This window comes from Mirounga leonina, unplaced genomic scaffold (genome assembly GCF_011800145.1).
Source record: "Mirounga leonina isolate KUSES-001 unplaced genomic scaffold, KU_Mleo_1.0 Mir_53, whole genome shotgun sequence".
Lineage (NCBI taxonomy): Eukaryota > Metazoa > Chordata > Mammalia > Carnivora > Phocidae > Mirounga > Mirounga leonina.
In genome coordinates this window covers 64,193,436-64,211,937 of record NW_023270807.1, presented here as the reverse complement: position 1 = coordinate 64,211,937, position 18,502 = coordinate 64,193,436, and the positions used below count along the sequence as shown (strand labels likewise).

Here is an 18,502-nt window from a genome sequence, read left to right as displayed (position 1 = left end):
AGTTTTGGAATTCTCCAAATTTTTTTAACTCTAAAATTATGAATAGTATTTATCTCTTTAAGGGTTCATTATGGAATGCATCAGACACAATGGTTTATTTAAGCATGATGGAATAAAGACACAGATTTTTACCCAAATATAAAACAGCTGTCCAAAATACCATGGATTGCTGGAATTTGATCAGATGAGAAGAGCAATGCTTGCCAGGCAATCCATGTATCAAGAAAGCCAATAATAGTAGTCCAGTGGAAATTAACCTAAGAAACTATTTTTCTGTTCAAAATACCAATTGGTCCTCCGTTCCTTTCAACCACAATGATTTTAAATGATGTTTACAATGGAACGAGATTATGTTCAATGTATTTTATACAATGAACACACATTTAAGATGCTATTTTCTTTCTTTTTTTAAAAAAGATTTTATCTATTTGTCAGAGAGAGAGAATACAAACAGGGGGAGTGGCAAGCAGAGGGAGAAGCAGGCTCTCTACTAAGCAGGGAGCCTGACACGGGACTCGATCCCAGGACCCTGGGATCATGACCTGAGCCGAAGGCAGACACTTAACTGACTGAGCCACCCAGGCGTTTCCCAAGATGTTATTTTCTTAAATGTATAAAACTGAAGATATTTCTAAGAAAGTTGATCCTAACAAAGCTGATATTTCTCAGCTTACCAAAGTATTTGAGACTGATACTGAACCACCCTTACTTTTTGGTTCCCCAAGCTTCATCCCTTCTATCAACCATTTATATAGCAAGCTCTTAAAATGCCACTTTCTGTAAGACCTACTAATGTAATGAATCTATGCTGACACATGATTTCCATCACATAAAACAAGTCATACTTTATAGAAAAAAGTGCTATATACATATGTTCTTTTTAAACACTTGTCTCTCTTTCCTTTGCATGTTGTATAAATCAGGGATAAGAAAACTTTTTATAAAAAGCCAGATAGTAAATATTTCAGGATTTGAAGACCATAAGTGCCACAGCTACTTAACTCTGCTGCTGCAGTGTGAAAACAACCACAGACAATACATAAATGAATAAGCATGAAGTTTTTCAATAAAATTTTATTTACAAAAACAGGTGGCTGCCCAGATTTGGCCACTGGCTATAGTTTATCAACTCCTGGTATAGATTATCACAGAACTGAGACGGATGTACTTAACTTTAGAGAATAGTGCTAGGTAGATACCAACACATGCTTTCACAATTATATCTGTTCATATACTTAGAAGAACTGCCTAAGTTTTATTAAAATCACAACAAAGATTCTTTAAGAATAAATCAGCAAAATCAGGACATTGTGTCACATGGTCAGCAAGGAGTTTCAAGTTTGAAGCAGGCAAAATAATCATAGTATCAACCATCTTTTTTATAGACATAAGGTAATGTTAAGTACTATATTTTTAAAATATATTTCAAGTCCCCCCGCCTTATCTGTGAGGGATACAATCCAAGATACCTCAAACCGCAGATAGTACTGAACCCTATACATACTAGGTTTTTCTTATATATACATACGTAAGATAAAGTTTAAATTATAAATAAGGCACAGTCAGAGATTAACAACAATAACTAATAATAAAATGGGACAATTACAACAATATACTGTAATGAACGTTATGTGAATATGGTTTCTCCCTCTCCCAAAATATCTTACTGTACTGTACTCACCCTTCTTGTGATGAGGTGAGATGATAAAATGCCTACGTGGTTAGAGGAAGAGAAGTGAGTGGCACAGACACTGTGATGTAGTGTTGGGCTACAACTGACCCTCTGACAATAGGTCAGAAGGAGGATCACCTGCTTCCAGGCCATGGGGGATCCTCAGGTAATTGAAACCATAGCAAGTGAAACTGTGGATAACAAGGAACTACTGTACATATAATATAAACATATTCTTTTATTTTGGGGGGAAATCTGACTTGTTTTAAAAAAGATTTTATTTGTCAGAGAGAGAGAGCACTAGTAGGGGAAGGGCAGGGGGAGAGAAGCAGGTTCCCTGCTGAGCAGGGAGCCCAAGGCGGGACTCGATCCCAAGACCCTGGGATCATGACCTGAGCCAAAGGCAGATGCTTAACCAAATGAGCCTCCCAGGTGTCCCAAAAATCTGACTTTTAAATAAATTCCCAAGTTTCAAGCAAACAGAAGGATAGTGATAGTTATTATTTTATGAACATCTCAAAGAATTACTAATCACAAAATTTTAAATTGGTAATTCTAATGCTTCTGTCTTTTCCATGTGTTTTCTCCTCCATGATGAATGCCCTTTCCCACTTTGCCTGGTAACTTTTATTTTATTTTTTTAAAGATTTTATTTATTTATTTGACAGAGAGAGACACAGCGAGAGAGGGAACACAAGCAGGGGGAGTGGGAGAGGGAGAAGCAGGCTTCCTGCCGAGAAGGGAGCCTGATGTGGGGCTCGATCCTGGTCATGACCTGAGCCGAAGGCAGGTGCTTAACGATTGAGACACCCAGGTGCCCACCTGGTAACTTTTATTATATGCTTATTTAATTTAAGCATTTGTTCTTTGGAAATACTCCTGACATGTACCATCTACTCCACTCAAACCACTAGTGTTGGTTGGGGCCCCTTTTCTATATTCTTTAGCATTCTGTAGTTAATTCAATTACAGAAGTTCCCACCTGGTTATGAAAAAATTTTACTCACTTCCAGACCAGAGTAAGACAATATTTAATAAATTCCATGATCATCACCAGTGTTTTCTTACCATAATATCTCCATTTATAAGTTATTAATTTTGACTTAATCTTAGTTTGTTCAAGAATTTTCATAAGTTCTACACTCCTTTGACATCACATATCCAAAAATATGTATCTGCAGGCTTAGATTTTCATGTCAGCTTAGCTAACAAGAGGACACAAATTTATTTTTAATAAAATAAAAACTATTTTATTCTACTATCTACTTGTAGCAAATAAGTCTCAATCCAGCTTGATTTTTTCTTACTGAATTTTCTTCTTTTTAATTGTAGGACTCTTTCTTTATCCTTGAAGTTCAGTTATGCACCAGAAAAATGTATTATTCCTCTATTTTATTTTTCTCTTTTAGAAATATGAATTATGTAATGCTTGATCTCTGTTGTCCGCTTTCCATAGCTAGCATTTTCACAATAGTTTTCTCTCTGACTCTTCTAGCTTCCTTTTGTGTGATTTCTTCATAAGTTGGGTCTCTTTATCACTAATTTTATTTTTAGCAGTTTTGATTCTTTAACTTGCTTTTTCTAAGATGTTCTTCACTTTTTTATTGGGTCTCCCCTCACCCTCTTTTCTTGGCTCTGCCACCTCAGTTTCCATCTAATCTTACAGTTACTTCATCTCTGTTCTCATATTTCATTGGTACCCATAACTTCTTTCATTTCTTTTAAAATACAGAAAAGTTTTATCTGAAAAAGTCTCCTGTTTCTTGGGGTAGTTCTTTCAAAGTACACCCTTCATGTACGTTTACTTGTTAGTGTGTATCTACCTCTCCTGTCTGTGCCTGCTGCTTCCTTCCTGTGCCCGCCATTCCGCTCTTTTCATGATAGCCTCTGTACAGAGGACCTATGCTCATTCCATTTTGCTTTTTGCTAATTTCTCAACTTCGAATGTGAGTAGTCCCATCCATGTCTGCTGATTTCCTAAGAAGGGTAGGCAAAAATTTACCTGCTAAAAAAATGGGTCTTAGTATAAAGAATAACACAAGATCATTCCAGGAAAGTCTAATGTTAGAAATCTTAGAAAAGTCTAAAAGAGAAAATGTAAATCATCTATAATCTTATTATCCAGAAATAAGTTCTAGTTACATTTTGATGGTACTTATTACCAGTATTTTCCTATGCATGTATATCACCTCCATAATTAAGAGAGTTATAGATATACCCTTGCATCATTTTTTCACTCACATTACCTGTGAGCATTATTATACATTATCAAAAGCTTTTTGAAAATATCATTCCAAGTAAGTATACTATATCCCTTCATGTGATTGTACCATCATTTAAAGATTCCTCTAAACATAGGAAAGATGTTCCCATCACTGCTTTTTTAAAATAGTTATCCTATTTATATTTTTGAAGTATCTGTAAAAAAAAATGGTTCTGAGTTCCTAAATTACAAAATGTCCTGTCTTCTTCTTTACAATTAAAAGCCAAGATAATGGAAACCATTAACAAGACGAAAAGGCAACCTACTGAATGGGAGAAGACATTTGCAAATGATATATCCAATAAGGCGTTAGTATCTAAAATACATAAAGAACTTATACAACCCCACACCAAAAAAAGCCCCAAGTAATCAGATTAAAAGATGGGGAGAGAACCTGAACAGACAGCCAAGAGATACTTGAAAAGGTGCTCACCATCGCTAATCATCAGAAAAATGTGTATCAAAACCACAATGAGATATCACCTTACATCTTGTCAGAATGGCTAGAATCAAAAAGACAAGAAATAACAAGTATTGGGACGTCTGGCTGGTTCAGTTGGTAGAGCATGTGACTCTTAATCTCAGTGTTGTGAATTCAAGTCCCACACTGGGCATGGAGTCTACAAAAGCAAAGAGAGAAAGAGAGGGAGGGAAGGAGAGAAGGAAAGAGAGAGAGAGAAAGAAAGAAAGAGTGAATGAACAAACGGACAAGTATTGACAAGGATGCAGAGAAAGGAATCCTGGTGCACTGCTGTGGAAATGTAAATTGGCACAGCCACTGTGGAAAACAGTATGGAGGTTCCTCAAAAAATTAAAAATAGAAATAGCATATCCAGTAATTCCACTACTGGGTATTTACCCAAAGAGAACAAAAACACTCGTTCAAAAAGATATATGTAGTCAAGTGTTCACTGCAGCATTATTTACAATAGCCAAGGTAATGGAAACAATCCAAGTGTCCCTCAATAGATGAATGGATAAAGAAGATGTGGTATAGTATAGACACAATGGAATATTATTCATTCATAAAAAAGAATGAGATCCTTCCATTTACAACAATATGGATGGGCCTCAAGGGTATTATCTAAGTGAAATAAGTCAGACAGAGAAAGACAAATACCATATGATTTCACTGATATGTGGAATCTAAAAAATGAATAAAAAAACGAAAAAAACAGACTCTTAAAAGTAGAGAACAAACTGATGGTTGCTGGCAGGTGGGGGGATGGGTGAAATAGATAAGGAGGATTAAGAGGTACAAATTTCCAGTTATAAAATAAATAAGTCATGAAGATGAGAAGTATAGCTTAGGGAACATAGTCAATAATACTGTAATAACACTGTTTGGTTACAGATGGTGACTACACTTATCGTGGTGAGCACAGAGTAATGTACAGAATTGTTGAATCAATATGTTGTACACCTGAGGCTAATACATGTTAATTATACTCCAATTAAAAGAATGTATGTTAATTACACTTAAAAAAAAAAAAAACAACTAAGCAACTTACACTTTTGGCCAAGGCAGAGTACTTAGAACTCAATTTTACCTTCCTGCCATTACACACTAAAACACTAGACAAAACATGTAAAACATCAGACATAATACATTGGGTAGCAGAGGATAGCAATCCCTGAGATGTGGGAAATAAGCCAGGCAAGCAAGCATTAGATTTCCCATGGCTTTCTGTCAGAGGCAATTTCTAGACTGTAGCATAGCAGTCTAAATGAGTTGAAGAGTTGAGGCAGTTGGGATTTGTATGAAAGAGTTCAGTAAAAAAGGAAGTACGCAGAGAAAAAGCTCTAGATAGCTGCATAAAGAATGTCTATAATCTTTGGCTGAATATTAAATTGCACATGCATAAGGTGAAACTCACAAGACTGGGAAAAGAATAATCCACACAAAGCTGGAAGATATGAGCATTCTGAACAGCCAGAGTAGAGAGATTTCAGTGACACTAAGGGGATTCAGTAGAGAGCCTAAAAGGGTCACATGTAAAAGAAAGGCTAAAATAGTCTTGGAGTAAAGGCTACTTGAGACACACTACCGAAGCTTAAAAACAAGGCTCAAAAGGATAAAGCTGATCTGGAAGAAACATAACCACTTGCCAAAATAAAATTCAACAGCCTTAAAGGAAGTAACACTCAATAGAATCACCACAATGTCCAGCATCCAATCACAAATTATTAAACTTGCCAAGAAGGATGTAACACTCAATATAATCATCACAATGTCCAGCATCCAATCACAAATTATTAAATTTGCCAAGAAGCAGGAAAGTAGGGCTCAGAACCAGGGGGAAAAAAATCAGACCAGAAATGATAGAATTAGTAGACAAGGACATTTAATAAACTGACTTCTACTTTTGGGAAGATGAAGTAGATGTCCCTTCCCTATGCCTCATGCTATGTACAACTGAAAATCCTGGAGATTATATATAAAATAAACATAAGAATATACTAAAAAGTGGAAAGAAGAAAGAACAGCTAGGGATCTCAAGACCTGAGAAACAAAAGAATGGTGAGTTCTCCGCTTTTCTTCTCAATTCAGATTTTTCAGACTTGGAGCTGAAGAAGCCAGCATCTCAGAAATGTCAATGGACATAGACAAATGAGGATCCAACAAAAGTCTGCTCTCTTTAGCCAAAGGACTGGGAAAATGGCAGCATAACAAAAGAGACAACTTTCCAAAAATAACTTTTACTGCAGCAAACACCACAGGGAAAACAAACTGTGGTACCACCTCCACCCATTCCATTCAAGAGAGGAGTCTAGAAGTATATTCTCAGAAGGCTGTTATGAGGCACTCTAACCCTCCTGCCAGTAATGTCAGAGAAGAGCAAGTAGGGAACTGAAACTTTCATCCTTGCCAGTCAAAAATGAGCACCGCTTCCCTCCCCTGATGACATCAATGGAACCTCTCCACCAGCAGAAACAAGGAGCATCTGCTCAATAGATACTGAACAAAGAACCTGGACTTCTACCTATAGCTGGCAATAATGAGACAGGACCTAACCTTCTGTCAGAATAGTGTCCAAAAAAGCCATCTAAAACTAAAGTTTAAAGATGACAAACAGGGGCACCTGGGTGGCTCAGTCATTAAGCATTTGCCTTTGGCTCAGGTCATGATCCCAGAGTCCTGGGATGGAGCCACACATCGGGCTCCCTGCTCGGCAGGAGGCCTGATTCTCCCTCTTCCACTCTCCCTGCTTGTGTTCCCTCTCTCGCTGTCTCTCTCTGTCAAATAAATAATAAATAAATAAAATCTTAGAAAAATAAAGATGACAAACGGGTTCCTAGGTGGCACATTTGACTGAGTGAACAACTCTGGGTTTTGGCTTGGATCATGATTTTAGGGTCGTGGGATCCAGCCGTGCATAGGGCTCTGCACTCAGCATGAAGTCTGCTTGAGATTCTCTCTCCTCCTCCCACTCGTGCTCTCTCTAAAACAAATAAATTTATCTCTAAAATAAATAAATAAATCTTAAAAAAAAATAAAAGTGAAATAAAGATGACAAACAAATGGCCAATAAGCACATGAGAAGATGCTACACATCACTAATCACTTGAGAAATATGAATCAAAACTACAGTGAGCTACCACTTTATACCTGTTAGGGTGGCTATTATCAAAAAATAAGAAGAAGAACAACAACGACGACGACGACAAGTGTTGGCAAGGATGTAAAGAAACTGAAAACCTTGCGTATTGCTGGTGGGAATATAAAATGGTGCAGCTGCTAAGGAAAACAGCATGGCAGTTCCTCAAAAACTTCAATATAGATTTACATATGACCTAGAAATTCCACTCCTGGGTATATACACAGAAGAATTAAAAAGACTCAACCAATATTTGCACACAAGTGTTCAGAGCAGCATTATTCACAAGAGCCAAAAGGTAGAATTAACCCAATGTCCATCAACAGATGAATGGACAAATTGTGGTATATACATAAAATGGAATCTTATTTCCTAAAAAGGGATGGAATTCGACACATGCTACAGCATGGATGAACCTTGAAGACATTATGCTAAGTGAAAAAAAGCCAGAAACAAAAGGACAAATATTTTATGATTCCATTTATATAAGGTATCTAAAAATGGCAAATTCACAGAGATAGAAAGTAGAATGGTGACGACCAGGAGCTGGGAGTAGAGGAGAATGGGGAGTTATTATTTAATGAGTACAGAATTTCAGTTTGGAAAGATGAAAAAGTCCTAGAGATGGATGGTGGTGATGGTTACCCAACAATGTGAATGTACTTAATGCCACTGAACTGTATACTTAAAAATGGTTAAAATGGTAAATTTCATGTTGTATGTACTTTACCACAAAAAAAATGATTTAAAAAAATAAGATCCAAAGTCTCATGACAAATTATGAAAATGTCCAAGATTCCAATGAAATTCATTCATACCAAAAATCAGGAAGATCTCACACTGAATGTAAAAAGACAATCAATAGATGCCAACATCAAGGTGACAGAGATGTTAAAATTATCCAATAAAAATACCCAATGCATGTGCAATTTAAAGCAGAAATGACAAAAATGCTTCAACAGGCAATTTTGACTATGCTTGAAACAAAGGAGCTTATATTACTACTTAGTAAAAAATTTCATTAAGGAAGTTCTGTTCACAAGCAGTATTTAATAATTTTAAGTCTGCATGCAACTTACAACATAGCCTCCAAATAGGTAAGGTCAATGACAGAACTAGCAGAGAAATAGACAAATTCACAATCATAATGAGTGATGTTTTCCATGAGCTTCATAGTAATTGATGGGAAAAAATAATAAAAATTGGAAAAGCATAATTAAAAATTCTAATTTAATGGGTGTACTATGTTATATATACTATCACAAACAACTGCAGTTGAATACTCATTATTTTTAAGAATACAGAGAATATATGGGATGCCTGGCTGGCTCAGTCAGAAGAGCATGTGACTCTTGATCTTGGGGTCATGAGTTCCAGCCCCACATGGGGTGTAAAAATTGCTTAAATAAATTAAAAAACTTAAAAAAATATTTTAAAAAGGAAGAATACAGAGAATATTTTTACAAAAATTGCCCACATATTAGGCCATAAAGCAAGTTTCAACAAATTTCAAAGGATTTAAGTTGCAAGAGCATATCGTCTAACCACAATGCAATCAAGCACTTAAGAAAATAATAACAAAGGTATAACTAGAAAATTTCTTATGTTTGTTTGGAAATTAAGAAACATACTTCCGGGTGATTCATGGGTTAAAGAAGAAATCACAATAGAAATTAGAAAATACTTTGAACTTAACAGTGAAAATACTAAATATCAAAACTTAATGAATGTAGCTATTTAAAGGAAAATAAATAGCCTTAAATGCATTTAGGAATGAAGGTTGAAATGAGATTTTTTAAAAATTAATCTCAGGAAATTAGAAAAAGAACAGCAAAATAAACTCAAAGAAAGTGCAAGTAAGAGCGAAACAGGAGCCTCCGTACTTAAAAGGCAGTGGAAATAATATGCAAGGTTCTGCTTTTTTTTGTTTTGTTTTGCCTTGCTTTGTTTGAAGGGGTTATTCTAGGAGGACTTCCTAAGGAAATGTACCTGAACATTTTATAAATCCTTGCCAGCACAATGACTTTTTTCTTTTTGTAATAAATTGTGGTGTAAAACATACACAACATAAAATTTATTATTTTAATCCTTTTAAGTGTGCAATTCAATGCCATTAAGTACATTGACAATGTTATGCAATCATTACCACTGTCTATTTCTAGAACTTTTTTATCATCTCAAAGAGACTCTACCCATGAAACAATAACCACTCAATCCCCTCTCCTCTCAGCCCCTGGTAACCTCTCTTTTACTTTCTGTTTCTCTGAATATGCTTTTTCCAGGTACCTCATATAAGTGGAATCATATAATATTTGTCCTTTTGTTTCTGGCTTCTCTCAGTATGTTTTCAAGGTTTGTCCATAATGTAGCGTATGTCAGAATTTCATTCCTTTTTTATGGCAGAACAATAATTCATTGTATGAACATACCACATTTTGTTTTTTAGTAGCATATTAGTCCTCCTCATCATTTCTACTATCTTATAACAATATTATTGTTTACTAAGAGCTTATATAAGCTCTTGGGTGTTTTTTGTTTTTTTGTGGGTTTTTTTTTTTTGCAATACTCCAAGCAATAAATCACAAGTTCTTGTAGTGAATTAGACCTGTTATCACTTGGTTTATAGAGAACATAAAGGAAAAAATGGATTTTACACTGTAGTTTTTCCCCAAATAAATTTCTATCCGGTTTATATTCTCTCTCTTTTTTTTTTAGCGATTTTATTTATTTATTGTCAGAGAGAGCACAAGCAGGAGGATTGGCAGGGAGAGATATGCTGAGCAAGGAGCCGGATGCAGGACTCGATCCCAGGACCTTGGGATCGTGACCTGAGCTGAAGGCAGCCACTTAACCTACTGAGCCACCCAGGGATCCCTATAATCTCTTTTCATTAAACCAAGATTCTCTATTTGTTTTAAGATTGACTTCTACTATATATTTCTCTCAGCTAGGCCAATATGGAAGAGTAATGCGAGCATATGTGAATAGGCAAAATATCATTTAAATAAATATGAAACAACCTTTCCTTACAAGGAAAACTTCATATGCCCACCAAAAAAGTTCCAGGGAAACCAGCCACAGCATATATTTATTGGGCTGATGTTTTGTTACATGTGAAAAGTCTTTTGAATAAATGAGACATTTTAAATATTTTCTCATCCAATCTGGTATTTAGTTTCCTATGAATTTTAGTTTATGTTCAATTTCAAATTTATCTGTTCTTGTTCAATTTCAAATTTGGATTATTTATCTCTTTGGTGTTCCTTCCTCTCCAAGAAAAATAAAATTAAGGGTGAGAAAGGGAAAAAAATTAAATTAAATCTGGCCAATTTAGTTGCTTATTAATAATGCTATTACATATTAAAGTATGATAAATTACTGGCCAAAAAATAAGGTTTGTGGTTAAAAAAAAGTGTACCTACAAAGTTCCCTGAGAACCTTTAACTTGTTTCATTATGTGAGCCTTCATTCTTTGTATTTTGTATATTTTCTGCTACATGAAGATACTACTTTTAGCACCCATTTTTCTCAGCTTCCCTATTTATATTTTGGTATCTACATATACCAAATCACTTTGGATTCCCAGCATGGAGAAAACACTGCAGATTTACCTTCTCCTCAAATGTAAAACATGAATATAAAAGGGAAAAAATACCAACAGCATAAATCCTCAAAGAGTACTTTTCCTTACATCTATAAATATCTCACAGAAATTAAAAACTTCTGGGAACTTAAAATTGGTCAAGGAAATAGATGTTTTAATTCTCCTAAGTATAGCACAGAGAATAATGTTTGGTACCAACAACAACTTCAAAAAGATTATCTGACTATATCGTTAGAATATTTGAAGAAAAAATATTCTTCTCTTTTAAATATTTATTTATTTGAGAGAGAGAGAGAACACACAAGTGTGAGCTGGGAGGAGTTGCAAAGGGAGAGGGAGAGAATTTCCAGCAACTTTCCACTGAGTGCAGTGCTGGCGGGGGCTCAATCCCAGGACCCTGAGATCATGACCTGAGCTGAGTCCACGCTCAACCGACGAGGCCACCCAGGGCATCCCATTACTACTTCTTCATAAGAATTTTTGAGGTTTTTAGGTATTAAAAAATAATACAACTTTATCCCTTCTTCAGCTATATTGTTATTGACTGGGAAAAATTATGTAACTAAGAATTACGAGAATTATATTTTGGCACATAAGCTTCTTTTTGGTACTTCATTTTCCTTTGTGTTATAGGTATTTGTGTATGTACTATATGCCCAACTAGATGATAAATGACTTATAAGCAAGAAACATAGCCTATTTCATGAGTGCATTACCCATCATGCCTAATGTAGCACTTTGCACATAGTAGGTCTCAAATATTGGTAGAATATAGAATTATTGAATAATTGTGTAAAAAATTATTTAAATTAACAGTGAAAAAGGTTACTTTATTCTCAGACTGTAATGAAGACTATTTCAAACTCTATGCAGTGATGATACACACAAATATTTAAACTATTTATGTGCCTCAACTTGACATAATTTTATGATAACTTGATGGCAATCACATTTAAATATATTAGAATATTTTTGTAATAATGCTACTCTAGAATAACAACTTTAATAGCTGAGAAAACATGTTAAAGACCATTAACCTGAAAGAAACAGGAACATTAAACATTTTTTTCAGAAATCAATGTATAAGGTTAAACATTCCACTATAGTATTTATGAGCAAATCTCAAATTATAATTTATAAATGCAAACTATCAAATGTTTCAGCTAGACAATAATTTAGACTATATTTTATAATTTCTCCTGTGTACACATTGCTGAATACTATATAAAAAACATTCTTTTCTTCTTTAGTGTCTTTGACTGTAACTATCTAATATCAAAATGAATTTTGCTTGAATGCAAGACCATGGCAATGCTATAAAGGCCCTTAATTATCAATCAATATGATATTAATCAGTAAACACAAGTAAGTGATTTTCTTTACCTTTAGAACAGCAATGAATGGTACGAAGTTAGCTCTTTGGAGTCCATTTTTATAGAGATCTGAAAGAAAAAATTGCTATTAGCTTTTTACTTAGCCTAAATCTAATGTTAGCTCATATCTCAGTCTGGAAAATAAAGCTTTCTATTTATAAAAAAGATAAACACGCAAAAGAAAAATAACCAAAATTGATTTCTATTCTGGTACTACACAAAATTCATTATATTCTAAATAAGAGGAAGAATTGACAAAATTATGAAAGAAAATCAAAAGACATCCAATCAAATTGGTTTTACACTATAGTAAAAAGCAATAAAAGAATTTGGAAGATATCACAAATAATCCTAAGTCAATAACTCAACATATATATTTTTTAAAGTATTTAATATTTCAACATATAGAATTTTACTGGGAAAGGGATTATATTGCCCTTTATCTCAATCTATAGTAAAAATTATCAGTACAGAATTAAAAGCGTGTAACAAGATTAGCCTTTTAAGAAAACACATCGAAAGACAGAACTGTGCATGTATTTGTATCGACTACATATTTAACATTAAGGTAAATGACACTAAGGCCACTTTACTTTAAAAGAAATTACCTAAGCTTTGCACAGTGGCAGTATCATAGCCAATGAGGTTTATCCGAGGCGCGATTATTGCTAATTAAAAGAAATTACCACAAAATTAAAATTCCATTCTCAAAAGACTATAAATTTAATGCAGTTATAAAATAATAAACAGCTAGTATTTTTGGCCTTAGAATGGTGGTTTTTATATATGCATGTGTCACAGTGCATGTATGTTCAGACATATCCACACACATGAAACTGTCCAGGGCAAATAAGTGGAAAGGGGTAACAAATTTTAAGCTTTGCATATTTTTCTTTATTCTTCCTTTTTTCTTTCTTTCTAAAAAAAGAAGACTTGGAACTTTATTAAAGAGAATGAAATGTTATTGCATATAAAGCATTCCTTTTAAAAGTAAAATCTAAAGTAATGAGATTTTTTTTTAAGTATAAAAATGGGAACAGTAAAAAGTTTTTTCAATAATAAAACCCATGAATTAGGTTATGTGTCTTAATTTTCCTCTACATATGCTTTATAGGGTCCTTTCTATACTTCCTTGTTTAGAGAAAATTTGGTAACTGAGATAGACTTCAACTGTCACTTTTACTTACGGAAATAAAATATGGTCATTAGGAAACATTTATTCTCTTTAGAAAAATATTCATCATAACGTCATTATAGTGTAGAAAGTATTTGCAAAGCTCTTTGGTTAATTAAGGATAAGAGGCTTTAATTCAGTTACATTTAATATTCTTATTTAAGGATATTATAGGTAAGATAATACTGGCCAGGCTGTTGGAATCTTCAAATTCAAAGTGAGATCCTTCCTTTCCTATAATCAATACCTTAAATGAGTAAAATAGGTAAAATGCAGGAAATGGGTTATTAAGTTAGGTATTTTCAGAATCTTCCCTAATTATCAAGTTGTTGGGGAAGGTGCATAAAAACACTGCTGTGTGATAAGAGTTGACAGCCATGATTACCAATAAGTGGTAAAATTTGAAAATAAAATAATCTTATTTTATTTATTTATTTTTTAAGTAGGCTCCATGCCCAACATGGGGCTTGAACTCATGACCCCAAGATCAACAGTCACATGCTTCACTGACTGAGCTCCAGTGACTGAGCCAGGTGTCCCAAAAAATAAGATAATTTAAATACACTCAATGTTTACAGCAGCTTTATCTGGAATAGCCAAAAACTGGAAGCAATCCAAATGTCCATCATTAGGTGAGTGGATAAGCAAACTGTGATATTTCTGTATAATGAAATACTACTTAGCAATAAAAAGTAGAAACCATACACACAACAAAATAGATGAATCTCAAAATAATTACGCAGAGTAAGAGGCCAGAAAAGGTATATACTGTGTGATTCCATTTATATAAAACTCTAAAAAAAGCAAATTAAAGCTACAGTAATATAAAGCTAATCAGTGGTTGCCTAGAGAAGGGGCCAGCAGGACAACAATGACCGGGAGAGATGAAAACAGGGAAAGAGGAGTTTTGAGTGTGACAGAAATATTCATTATATTGATTGCAGTGGTAATTTCACAGATGTACGCACATGCCAATATTTTATAGATTGTACCCTTTAAATATGTGTCATTTACTGTATATCAATTATAACTCAATAAGTTCTTTTAAAATTTATTGGGAAAAATACCAAAGTGAATATTGAAGAACACAATGTTATAGAACTAACACTGAGATATTACACAAATGAAAGTTTATCTATGTTAAGGTAACTTTTTGGTCTCACTTACAGAATAGTATCTTTGTTATGAACACAAAAGGCTCTGAGACGTAACTTAACAAGTGTGTACCTTTCAGTAGGTTCATGACAATGAAAGGTATAAAAACGCCCACTTGTAATATTCTTGATTGAAAGTTTCCACTCGTCAGCAAAGGTAAAATCAAATAATACCTTTCAGTCTTCAAGAGTTAAATTTTTAAAGGGTTAACTTTAAAAACACTCTGCCTTTATAAGGATATATAATCCAAACTTTATGCTCTGAAAAGTATTTTCTAAATAAAATTCCAAACAAAATTCATTTGGCTTGTAAACCTTTAGGTTTTTATAGGACACTTAAGTGAAAAAGAACTGTACTCATTAAATTGAAGAGTTTTTTGCAATTCAAATATTACGCTAATTATCAATGCAATAGATCTATCTCCTGAAATGTTACTTAGCTACCATTTTTTTCATACTAGTTGTTTAATATTATTTCTCTCAGACATAAAGGTTTTATAATACATTTGTATCAACATTTGTCACTGTTTACTAAATACTATTTAAAAATTCAGCAGAAGTTCTTGCTTACAATTTTTTAATGATCTCTAAACAGAGTTAAATGAGACTTGGTCATATAAGAGAGAGTACTGAAATTATGGCACATTCATTTTTCAAGATTGGTAATAAGGACCTCTACATTCTCCACAGTGAATAACTATAATAATACAGACAAAATACATGCAAAGAGGATTTTTAAAGCAATTACAAGGATCTAAATACTTTGGAGATGTACATGGATATACAGATTTTTTCCTTAAAAATCCAAGCATCATGGAAGAGGTTATATACAAACCTAATGGTAACCATATATCAAAAACCACTAATAAATATGCAAAGAATAAAGAGAAAGAAATCCAAACATATCACTAAACAATTCAGCAAAACATGAAAGAAAGACAAGTAAGGATCAGAGAACGAACATCTTTAGAAACAACCACAAAAAAAATAATAAATTGACAATAAATACATATCTATCAATAATTACTTTGAATGTAAATGGACTAAATGCTCCAATCAAAAGACATAGGGTGACAGAGTGGATAAAAAAATAAGACCCATCTATACGCTGCCTACAAGAGACTCATTTCAGACCAAAAGACACTTGCAGATTGGAAGTGAGGGGATGGAGAAACATCTATCATGCAAATGGTTGGCAAAAGAAAGCCAGAGTAAAAATACTTATACTGCACAAAATAGGCTTTAAAGGGGCGCCTGGGTGGCTCAGTCGTTAAGCGTCTGCCTTCGGCTCAGGTCATGATCTCAGGGTCCTGGGATCGAGCCCCGCATCGGGCTCCCTGCTCGGTGGGGAGCCTGCTTCTCCCTCTCCCCCTCCCCCTGCTTGTGTTCCCTCTCTCGCTGTGTCTCTCTCTGTCAAATAAATAAATAAAATCTTAAAAAAAAAAAAAAAAGACCTTCTTAAAAAAAAAAATAGGCTTTAAAACAAAGACTGTAACAAAGACAAAGAAGGACACTATATACTAATAAAGGGGACAATCAAACAAGTATAACAATTGTAAATATTTATGCACCCAACATAGGAGCACCCAAATACATAAAACAGTTAATAATAAATATAATAATAATAACAAAAATAAAGGGGGGCACCTGGGTGGCTCAGTCATTAAGCATCTGCCTTCAGCTCAGGTCATGATCCCAGGGTCCTGGGATCGAGCCCCACATCGGGCTCCCTGCTCAGCGGGAAGCCTGCTTCTCCCTCTCCCACTCCCCCTGCTTGTGTTCCCTCTCTCGCTATGTCTCTCTCTGTCAAATAAATAAATAAAATCTTAGAAAAAAAATAACAAAAATAAAGGAACTAATTGATAATACAGTAACAGTAGAGAACATTAACACCCCACTTATACCAATGGACAGATCTTCTAAACAAAAAATCAACAAGGAAACAATGGCTTTGAATGACACACTGGACCAGATGGATTTACCAGATATATTCAGAAGATTCCATTCTAAAACAACAGAATATACATTCTTCTCAAGCGCACATGGAACATTCTCCAAAACAGATCACATTTTAGCCCACAAAACAAGCCTCAAAAAATTCAAGAAGACTGAACTCATACCATGAATCTTTTTGGACCACAAGGCTATAAAACTAGAAGTCAACAACCAGGAAAAATCTGGAAAGACCACAAATACATGGAGGTTAGATAATCTGCTACTAAACAATGAAGGGGTAAACCAGGAAATAAAAGAAGAAATAAAAAGTACTTGGAAGCAAAAGAAAATGAAAATACAATGGCCCAAAACCTTTAGGATACAGCAAAAGTGGTCATAAGAGGGATATTTATAGCAACACAGGCCTACCTCAAGAAGAAAATTCTCAAATAAACAACCTAACTTTATATCCAAAGGAGCTATAAAAGGAAAACAAACAAAATCTAAAACCAGCAGAAGGAAGGAAATAATAAAGATTAAAGCAGAAATAAATGATAGAAAAACTAAAAAACAAAACAATAGATCAACGAAACCAGAAGTTGGTTCTTTGTAAAAAAAATCAATGAAATTGAGAAACCTCTACCAGACCTACCAAGAAAAAAAAGAGAAAGGACTCAAATAAAATCACAAATGACAAAGGAAAAATAACAACCAATGCCACAGAAACACAAACAATTATAAGAGAATATTATGAAAAACTACATGCCGACAAATTAGCCATCCTAGAAGAAATGGATAAATTCCTAGAAACATATAAACTACCAAAACTGAAACAGGAAGAAATAGACAATTTGAATAGACTGATAACCAGCAAAGAAATTGAATCAGTAATCAAAAAATTCCCAAAAAACAAAAGTCCAGGACCAGATGGCTTCACAGGCAAATTCTACCAAACATGTAAAAATGAGTTAATACCTATAATTCTCAAACTATTCCAAAAAATATAAAAGGAAGGAAAACTTCCAAATTCATTCTATGAGACCAGCATTACCCTGATAACAAAACCAAATAAAAACATCACAAAAAAAGAGAACTATAAGCCAATATATTTGATGAACACAGGTGCAAAAATCCTCAATAAAATACTAGCAAACTGAATTCAACAACACATTAAAAAAATCATTCACAATGATCAAGTGGGATTTATTGCTAGGTTGTAAGGATGGTTCAATATTCACAAATCAATCAATGTGATACATCACATCAATAAGAGAAAGGATAAGAACTATATGATCATTTCAGTAGATGTAGAAAAAGTGTTTGACAAAGTAGAACATCCATTCATGATAAAAACTCTCAACAAAATAGGTTTAGAGGAACATACCTCAACATAATAAAGCCCTTATATGAAAAACCCCACAGCAAACATCATCCTCAATCAGGAAAATCTGAGATCTCTCCCCCTAAGGTCAAGAACAAGACAAGGATGTCCACTCTTACCACTTTTATTCAACAGAGTACTGGAAGTCCTAGCAATAATAAAACAAAAAGAAATAAAAGGCATCCAGATTGGTAAGGAAGAAGTAAAACATTCATTATTTGCAGATGACATGATACTCTATATAGAAACCCCAAAAGACTCCACCCAAAACCTGCTAAAACCGATAAATAAATTCAGTAAGGTTGCAGGATCTACAGAAATCTGTTGCATTTCTATACACCAATAAT

General features: G+C 34.1%; 1 protein-coding gene and 1 non-coding gene across 2 annotated transcripts in view; one reads left to right on the top strand and one right to left on the bottom strand.

Annotated features, from left to right (window-relative positions):
* AFG1L (AFG1 like ATPase) overlaps window positions 1-18,502 on the bottom strand; it is a 226,300-nt gene that overhangs the window by 91,612 nt on the left and 116,186 nt on the right. Inside the window, exon 8 of the mRNA XM_034991745.1 lies at window positions 12,522-12,580. Within this exon, the coding sequence (XP_034847636.1) occupies window positions 12,522-12,580 (59 nt within the window). The remainder of the gene's footprint in view (window positions 1-12,521; window positions 12,581-18,502) is intronic.
* On the top strand, window positions 13,123-13,256 carry LOC118001756. Its single transcript, XR_004676833.1, has one exon. It is a non-coding gene; the product is annotated as a U4 spliceosomal RNA (small nuclear RNA).